Genomic DNA, 9,035 nt, shown 5'->3' with positions numbered 1-9,035 from the left:
GTCTGGCAGTAGGGGCCTGGTTGTTGGTCACATCTCCACACGTGCGTGTGTGTGGCTGGTTCTGGACACACACACACACACGTGCACGCACATGCACGGGCGCGCGCGCACACACTGTCACAGTGCTGGACCAGCAGATTTCACTGCAGGGAGCAGGAACTCTCTTTCCCTCCTCCCTGCCCAACTCCTGGTGCTGCAGCTTCCCTGTGTTCTGCAGTGTTGGAAAAGGAAATTACTGAACAGATTGCAATTAAGAGGGGAGAGGGGGGAGAGAGAGACAGAGGCCCTAAAATGCAGCTTGACTGAGCGCTAAACTGTGTTTTTGCCTGGAGCCAATCAGGAGCCTCTGACAAGAGCCTGTTCCCACTTACAAATCTAATCGCAAGACGTGTGGCTGGGGTGGCCCTGGGAGCCCTGGAGAGGAGGGGGCTGCCGGCACCTTCAGGAGACTGTTGGCCGCTTGCTTGTCGCCTTGAGAGTTCCGGAACGACATGGGAGGGGAGGTGGGGCGGCAGAGGTCTTGGGGGCCTGGGAAGGTCTGGACTCCAGAATTTCTGCCAGTTATTATAATAGCTGCCAATGATTTAGCACCTGCTATACACTGGACATGCATAGCTTCGTCCAGTCGTCTGGAGAACTAGATGATGTTACCTCATTTTACAGATAAGAAACAGAGGCACAGAGCGTCCCTGCTTTGTGCTAGCTGTTGCCCCAGGTCTAGGTACTTTATTTACATTATATCTTTTTTAAACCTCCCTACCATTTTAGTCCCATTTCATAGATGAAGAGGCAAGACTCCAAGAGAGTAACTTGCCCAAGATCACAGAGCTGATTTATGATGGGCAAGGATTAAACTCCGGGCCTCTCTGACTCCAGAGAACAGACTTTTTAATTGTACCTCACTGTCTCTTTATTGAGCAGGGTGTTCTGGATGGAGTTGCCAGATTTAGCAAAACAACACAAACAAAAAACCGAGAAGGCCAGTTAAATTTGAATTTCAGATAAACAATGAATATTTTTGAGTATTAGAAGTATGTCCCCGATATTGCACGGGATATACTTGTATTAAAAACAATTTCTTTGTTTATGTGAAATTCAAGTTAAACTGAATGTCCTGTCATGTATCTGGCAACCCTAGACCTCTCTCCTTCTGCCTCAAGCACCCCTCTTTTCTGCCAACAGCTTGCCTTTAAAGGCGGGCCCTTGGGACTAGCCATTCTGGTGAGTCGCTAGGCTGCCGAAGTGAGGCTGCCCAAGGGGAATAAATAGACGCTTTTCTGCTCTAGGGGCAGAGCCCTGGACGGGTGCCTGCTCTGTCACCTACTGTGTGACTTTGGGCAAGTCTATTTCCCTCTCTGAACCCTCTCTTACAGGAAGACACAGTTTTAGGCACTAGGTAATCGCAAGTGTTCTCGCCAGGCCGTTCCTGACACCTTTCCTGATACTTGGTGTCTTCTCTTTCTCCCCGCCCGTGCCAAAGATGGTACAAAATCTATGGTTGCCCTGGGGTGAGGACAGAGAGCACCCAGGGAGCACTGCTGGTGTGGACTTGGAAGGCCACAGCTTTGGGAACCAGGCTCCAGCCCTTTTCTGCACTGAAGGTTCCGTGAAGTGGAGCCAACTCCTCAACCCAGGCCAGTACCTCAGTCTTCTCAACTGAAAAGTGGGACTACTGTTGCCCCTAAGGTATGTAAGGCTCACGCTGTGTAGGAGGGGCTCCGGAAAGCGTTGCTTTTATTGGTGGTGGTGCTGTTAGTATTTCACCCTTCTGAAAGCACCTTGAGGAATGCTAACCTCTGAAAGGACGAACACATTCGAGGCCCTTTCCGAGCTTTGGCAAAGAACACAACACATTCCAGGCTGCCTTCCTTTCAGCTAAATTTCATTTGTCAGATTTTTGACAGACGTCTAAATTATACATTGAATTTTCCACATGACCAAATACCACGTCCCTTCCTTTGATTATCATTTTCAAAAGGGACTATAAAAAAAGAACCTTTCGATGGATCAGACTGAACCCTGAAACCACATGCAGTGCAGAGCTAAAAATAAAAGGAAGTAAGAACTGGCCCCTGAGAAGGAAAGAGAAATCAAAGCAAACTCTGACGGGAATCAAGGGACGAGTCCTGGCGAGGGTGACACGGTGTCACCCTCCAGGCCAGGCCGGATAAGGAGCGGCCGACAGGGAGGGTGGGGCACCGAGTGGCACAAAAATAGCCGCCCGCTTTAGCCCAGAGGGGAATAAAGAAATTTGTCAAAAGCTCGGAGAGAGAGAAGTGGAGTTGGAGGGAGGGAGGGGGCAGGACCGCGTCCTTCCAGCAGTTTCGGGAGCTGCGGACTTCTTCCGCCCCGGCACATTTCTACCCGCCGGCATAATCGCTGACTTTCAGCTGTGCGCCGACATGTTCCCCAGCTCAGCCCACATCAATGACACCCTTGTTTCCATAGTAACCGAGGGAGAGTGAAGGGGAAAGGGTGTGCGGCGCCGGGCGCGGGCGCCGGCCGGCGGGAGGCGCACCGGGGCGGCCGCAGGAGGGGAGGGGAGCCTGTCCCGCAGCTGCGCGAGCACGCGGCCCGCCCGCCGGTTCCCGCACGTCCCGAGGCCGCCCGCCGGGCTCGAGGCGTGCGGAGCACCCCCCACGGCGGGCGGGAGGGCGCGAGACCCGGTGTCCCCCCTTTCAGCTTCAAATTCCGCCTTCTGGTCCTGGCCGCAGGGGTGGGGTGGGGCCGGGAGAGGAGAGAGGACTTCAGGAGCGTTTTGTTTTTACAAATGGAAGCTTTCAAGCTGCATTTTTCAGGCTCCGCTCCTCCAGCCCAGGAGCCCCCGGAGGGTTCAGTAGGGCTCAAAGGGAAGATGAAAGCTTGTGACATCCGCAATGGCTCTGTCTTTAGCTGCAAAGCAAATCTGAGTATTCACAGAGGCTGTTATCAGAGGACGGCCGGTGGCTTCTGCGGGCTGGCCAAGGCCTTGGGAGGGCTCTTTCAAACAGTTCCCTAAGTTGATGGTAAAAGAACAAAAATACTTCACAGGCGGTCCACTGCCAGAGTCAAAAGTTTCACGTCACAGTGTTCCAAATGGCAGAGCTCAAAGCAGGCATTTTGCCCCTCAGGTAACATCCCTGGTGCCCTATTTGGAGGGAAAAGCCATTTTCAAGTGCTAGACCCACGTTGCCAGCCTGACAGAAGAGGGATTGCTGGTTCCTTCTCATTCTGTTTTGCCTCTGTTCAAAGTCGAGAGAGGCACCTGGGTGAGACGGCGAAGCCAGAGGAGGAGGCTGCAGAGAGCAAGGAGCTCAGGGGTTTAAAAAAACCTCACCCGCTTTTGTTTTGCAAGTCCTTACTGGTCTGTCCACAGCCACCCCAGGGCACCTTTTCATCTCTGGCGTTGTTAATAATGACTTTCACCCCAGACCATCTTGGAAGCTGATCCTGCTGCAGCCTCACCTGTACAACTTGGTCCAAAAAAAAAAAAAAAAAAAAAAAAAGCTGGGTACTGAGGCCCCGGGGCTGGAGTGGCCCCTTCCGTCTGCTCCCATGCCTCCGCGGGTTTGGGAAGGGCCACCTCCCAGGATGAGAAGGCAGCTGGCCTCCCGGGACCCACCAGCCACTGAACAGTAACAGTCTCTTATTCACTCTCTGAAAACCCCTGAGCTCAGGCACCAGAACAGAGTTCAATTCAGGAGCCGAGCGTCGTCCTGGCCTGCTTTCCCGTGTCTGAAGCTGGGGATTTCTTAGGGTTCAGGGAAACAAGCTCTTTCTGCAACACAGGGCGGGAGAAGTCTCCTGCCCTCCTTCTCCACTCGACCCCCTCAGAGGCACATTTTGCTGAAGAGAGGCAGAGGACACCAGCGGCTGGGGTGACTCTGGCTCCCCTGGGCATGGCCTTGGCAATCACACACACCCGTGTTCTTCCCAGCAGCAAACCCTCTCCACCCATGAGCATCCCACACCAAGTTGCCAGCACTGTAAAAATTGATCTTTTCTAAAAATCGATCTGCCAGCCTTTTCTCAGTGGAGCAGGTTCATGGTAAAGCTGCATTTATTTTTGAAATCTGATAGCAGAGGCCTATTGTGATCATTTAAACGGAATTCTTTGAGCTTTAGAAATCCCTTCTATAGGACGGCCACGGAGAAGCCGGCTAATCTCAGAGTCGGAGGCTCACTGCTTCACTGAGCTGGAGAAAGCCTGTTTACGCTAGCCTGAGCCCTCGATGTGAGGGCTTTTTAAGGACCTTGTAATTTTTCTGGAATTAAACCTCCCACCTCTCCTTACATTCCAGATGTCATTACAGTCAAAAGTCATAAGAATGTGCTTCCCTGTGTGGCTGGCTGGCGGGGAGGAGGTATGTTTCTGTGGTGACTTGTTTGCAAGAAAGGTTTTTTTTCCCCTCTCTCTCCAAAGGGTGAGGATTACGCACGCAGTCTCCTACCTGCAGGACGAGATGGTTTAATCATCTGCTATCCCTCCCCTCCCCCCCAGCTCCTTCCCACCCCAGCTCAGTCTGTGATGGTAAAACTCACTGCCCAGCACCAGCAAACACCCGTCTGTGGCTTCAGAACCATGGGGGGAGGGGGGAATGTAAGGGACAGGTCAGGAAATAAATGAATGCAGCATAAGCTGCTTCTTCCTCTTTTCCTTTCTTTCTTTTTTGAAAGAAAAAAAAAAGCCCACTGGAATTGTCTAAACTGCAATGTAATCTCTTGCTCATTTAAAAGATCTCATTTTCTAATCATGTGCTTTGAGACATTTAATACTATTTCAATTATGCCGAGGAAATAATATAATTCCTTTATTTGAAAAATGATACTGAACCTCAGAGATCAGTTAAATCTACTGCTGGAATGGGGATTCTTTTTAAACTGTGTTGTTCCCTCTCTTCAAACAGCTGTAGCTGTACACAGATGGAAAAACATTTGGTCAGAAAGCAGCAAATTAGTGTTTTTCAGGACAGAATGCAGCTCCCGCAGCTCCCGCGTCTCCATTCGTCTAGATTTTATTTCTTCTTTGCATTGACATTTTTGCAGACCCAGTTCATGCCGTCCTTTGAGGGAAATGGGCAGAGAAAGGCAGTGTTAGTTGTAAGAAAAGGCACAACGCGCTCAAACCCCGGAAGGGAGTGGGGGGCGGGGGAGGGTGTCTGGGTCCTCCCTCCCCTCCCCCTGAGCTCCAGGGAGTTTGGTGGCCCCAGGGGCCCACCTGGGTGACCGACCAGGCACAGTGGCCTCCTGGGGAGGAGAAAGGGGGGGGGGGCTCTGAGAGCCCAGGGGGAAGATGGGAGGGGGAGTGCCCAGTGTCTGAACTTGAGATGGATCCTCAGGAACTCCCTCTGAAAAAATAAACACATCTGCCTGGATCCAAGGCCTGATTGAAGAGCTATCAGAGATTCCAGCCATTTTTGGCTTTTTCTAAAAGCTGACCTTTGCTAGGGCATTTAATTCAATAAGTCACCCTTCTGGTGCCCCGGTGTGTTTACAGTGTGACAGTGTACACTTGGCTTAAATTAAATTTTTTTGGAAAAACAAGCCAACTGCAGTGTGTGTGTGACGAGACACACACTGGGGCAATGTGCATTTCTCTCTCTTAGGGCAGCGCTACACAGAGGTTTAAAAGGGCTGGCCTGATTCTTGCAGCTTTAAGCACTACCAAGCTGAGGGACTGGGGAGAAGGTTCCCTTAAAGGCACAGTGACCTTGAACGTGTCCTCTCTTAGAAGGCTGGAGAGGGACAGGGGTAAAAACCACACAATGCCTACAGCCACCTGGCAGGCAGCATGATTTCTCATGGATGCCAGGTCTGCCAGAGATGACCTCCTTTTCAGCCCCCTCTGGAGCCATCCCTGAATGCTCTCCCTTTCCCCAGAGTCCCTCCGACCTTCAGGGGTGTATGGAGTTCCCTCAGAAGCCTCGCACAAAATCAAAGGAAGCTCCTGCAATGAGTCCCTTTCCTCTGCATCTGTAACACATACTACGCTCCCAGTCACATTTGCACATCTCAGGGCACACATGACATGCAGAGCCCCGCATTTCCTGTGACCATGGAGCTAGTACTTGAACCTGAACAGCTGAGGCAGCTTAAAGTAATAAATATCAGCTGACACCCTTGGCCATTCGGAGCATTAATCCCATAAACAATACATCACTGCAAAACAACCAGCAGGCATCCTATCTCCTGGCTAATCTGACCATAACCTGAATTTACAGTGATTAAAACTCTGCCAGTTGCCATCAGAGCACTTGGGCAGGAGAACCAGATAATCCGTTGGCTGTCCCAGGGCAGACCTTAGGGTGTTTGCCAAGATGTGGCTGGCCATGGCCCAAAGCCCAAAGGTGGACAGCACCTGGCAACGGTGGGGGCAGGGGTGGGGGGATGCGAGGTGGGAGGAAGGTGGCTCCAAATGCATCTCCAGTTACAACTGGGTCAGCTACTTACTCTGAAAAGCTGAGGCCAATTTTAAGACCATTTTATGAAAAGGATTAATTTAAAGAGAAGCATGTTTAATTTTAGTAGCTAATTGGTTTCCAGGAAAAAAAAAAAAAAGATCACCTGCCAGGAGACAAAAAAGATTTTACAAATAAAAGAGCGATGAATAAGATAACCATCTTCTCTTTGCCTTCGAAGCTGAATAGCTCAGCACTTACGTAGCACTTTCCACCTTCAGGAACCCGTACGAACACTATCAAAAGGTGTGTACCTCAATATCTTCTCCTCTAGAGAGACTTGCAGATTTTATCAAATCTTCTCAGAGAAATCAAGAACCGTGTTCCCACACTACATGAATGGCACTTCCCCTCACCTCGTTTTATGGCTGATTATGGGGAGGGGAGGGTTCTTTTTATTATATGTAACAGAACATGAATGCAGTCAAAGAGATAGGAAAAATATTTACTCAGCTGCAGGAACGCAAAGCAGAATGTGGAGGGTGAGGGGCAGCTTTTCCCCAGTTATCTGTTATGGAGGCAGAGGGGATTTAAACCAGGGAGCCCTGGGGGGTGGGGGGGCAGTGTCTTCCAGATGTCTATGTGGGCCAGGGGTGGCAAAGCCCTTCCAACCACAGTCCTGCCAACAGAGGGCGCTCAGAGGTCAGCACCCACCGGCTGACCTGCTGGCCCCTAGGCCCGCACAGCTGCAGCCTGCAACCTGAAGGAGTGTGGGAAGCACGGGGAGAACGAATAAGGGCAAAGCCCTGTGGCTGCTCTGGCTCTCGGAGGAGGTTGTCCCGGTCTGAAGCAGCTGGAGGTTGGGGAACTGTACCTTTCCTGTTCGTATCCAGTGGAGAACCTGAGCTGGAGGTAAGAGGTATTGGGGAGGCCACGGTTAACGGGTTAATGCCTCTTCAATCAAATCAGGGCAGGCTGTGCCAAGCTGCCCACGGGAAAGGAAAGACAGTGGTGTTGCCCAGGATCCCTGAGACAAGGGTCCATGTCAGACTGGCCCGAGGCGGTGTTCGCAGAACCTAGCATGGTATCATGGTATCTGATCTACAGTAGACAATTAATTAGTTTTTTAAAAGTTTATTTATTTACTTTTGGGGGGGGAGGGGCAGGGAGGGAGAGAGAGAATCCCAAGCAGGCTCTGCATCCGGTCAGCAGGGAGCCGGATGTGGGGCTCGAACCACGAGACCATGACCTGAGCTGAAACCAAGAGTCGGAGGCCTAACCGACTGAGCTACCCAGGTGCCCCAGTAGACGCTTAATTTATATCTTTTAAATTAATCCTTGTAACAACGCCCAAAGTAAGCACTATTATAATTTCCACAGGACGGTGAGGAAATGGGGGCACAGACTCACGTGAGGCAGAGGCGGGCTGTGAACCCAGGCAAGAGCTCCAGCACCCTCGCTCTTTAGCCAGTTACCATTCCCCAGTGAATGCCTCAAGCTTAGAGAGAAGGTGGGAATCGCCCTGAAGTTGGGAAAGAGGGCGATCCAGGGTCTTCTTTGTTATGACTTCCAGCTGATACAGGGTCATGAGACAGGAAGAGCCCCCAGCCAGGCACCCTGCTCCGTTTTGCTGCAGCTCAGGTGCCAGAGGCTGTTTTTGGCCACTTAACTCTCAGGATTCCCCGCTGCTGCTGCTGTGGAAGCCTGCATATTTACCTTGCGATCGTTAGCATATTAACTATGTGCCAGACCACTGCCTCCGGTGGCAAGTCCACGTTTAGAGGAAACTAAGAGGAAGGACCCTCTCTGCTCCTCGTGTTACCACACTGCTCGCGCCTCAACTCGCTCGGCAAGGCTTTGTTTTTTAAAAACCGATGACTGGGTAGGGGCGCCTGGGTGGCGCAGTCGGTTAAGCGTCCGACTTCAGCCAGGTCACGATCTCGCGGTCCGTGAGTTCGAGCCCCGCGTCGAGCTCTGGGCTGATGGCTCGGAGCCTGGAGCCTGTTTCCGATTCTGTGTCTCCCTCTCTCTCTGCCCCTCCCCCGTTCATGCTCTGTCTCTCTCTGTCCCAAAAATAAATAAACGTTGAAAAAACCGATGACTGGGTAAAGGTGATCATCTACTTGAAGCAGGTTACTGCTTTGCCTCTAAAGAAGGAAATGAACTCATAGGTTTGTTTAATGGTTGAACTTTTATTGTTTAAAAACTGGTTTGACCGAATTTTTGCACATTTGATCTTCGTCACAGGACGACAATCTTATGGCACGGGTAGCCCTCCCCTCTCTTCCTCCACCACAACCTCCCTCTGACCAGCTTTGCTGAAACTGGATCTGAATTGATTAGCTTCAATGCAATAATAGAGACTAAAGAGAGACCTCGACCCTCAAATACTGGGCTTTGTTTAGCATCATGGAAAGGAAAGGCATTTACTATGTCATGATGTTACTCCCTATGATAAATGCTGGGAAACATACAAGGCTCCCCCTAACCACATGGGTGGAGGCCAAGGAGTCACACACAGATCCCTGTGTTCCAAGATTGGAGGTGCGATGCCCCTTTCTAGGGAAGAGTGGCCTCTGACTGTGCTGCTCCTTTGAGCTTGCTCTCTCTACAGTGCATCCATCACTGCCTGATGGTTGGAAGAGAGCAGTAGTAGCC

The 9,035-nt window shown here is 51.2% G+C and overlaps 2 protein-coding genes and 1 long non-coding RNA gene across 3 annotated transcripts in view; 2 read left to right on the top strand and 1 right to left on the bottom strand.

Annotated features, from left to right (window-relative positions):
* Window positions 1-1,484: 1,484 nt before the first annotated feature.
* LOC115527168 lies at window positions 1,485-3,485 on the top strand. The gene is made up of 2 exons (XR_003972853.1): window positions 1,485-1,686; window positions 3,111-3,485. It is a non-coding gene; the product is annotated as an uncharacterized LOC115527168 (long non-coding RNA).
* A 1,278-nt stretch (window positions 3,486-4,763) lies between these two features.
* ARL3 (ADP ribosylation factor like GTPase 3) overlaps window positions 4,764-9,035 on the bottom strand; it is a 38,342-nt gene continuing 34,070 nt past the window's right edge. The window contains exon 6 of the mRNA XM_030334617.1: window positions 4,764-5,042. Coding sequence (XP_030190477.1) covers window positions 4,995-5,042 — 48 coding nt within the window. The 3' untranslated portion in view covers window positions 4,764-4,994. The remainder of the gene's footprint in view (window positions 5,043-9,035) is intronic.
* The window catches only part of SFXN2 (sideroflexin 2), a 60,612-nt gene continuing 57,994 nt past the window's right edge, over window positions 6,418-9,035 (top strand). Inside the window, exon 1 of the mRNA XM_030334613.1 lies at window positions 6,418-7,289. The gene's annotated coding sequence lies outside the window, so the exon portion shown is untranslated. The remainder of the gene's footprint in view (window positions 7,290-9,035) is intronic.

This window comes from Lynx canadensis, chromosome D2, assembly GCF_007474595.2.
Source record: "Lynx canadensis isolate LIC74 chromosome D2, mLynCan4.pri.v2, whole genome shotgun sequence".
NCBI lineage: Eukaryota > Metazoa > Chordata > Mammalia > Carnivora > Felidae > Lynx > Lynx canadensis.
The sequence above is the reverse complement of the archived record's forward strand: the minus strand, read 5'-3'. Positions and strand labels throughout refer to the sequence as shown.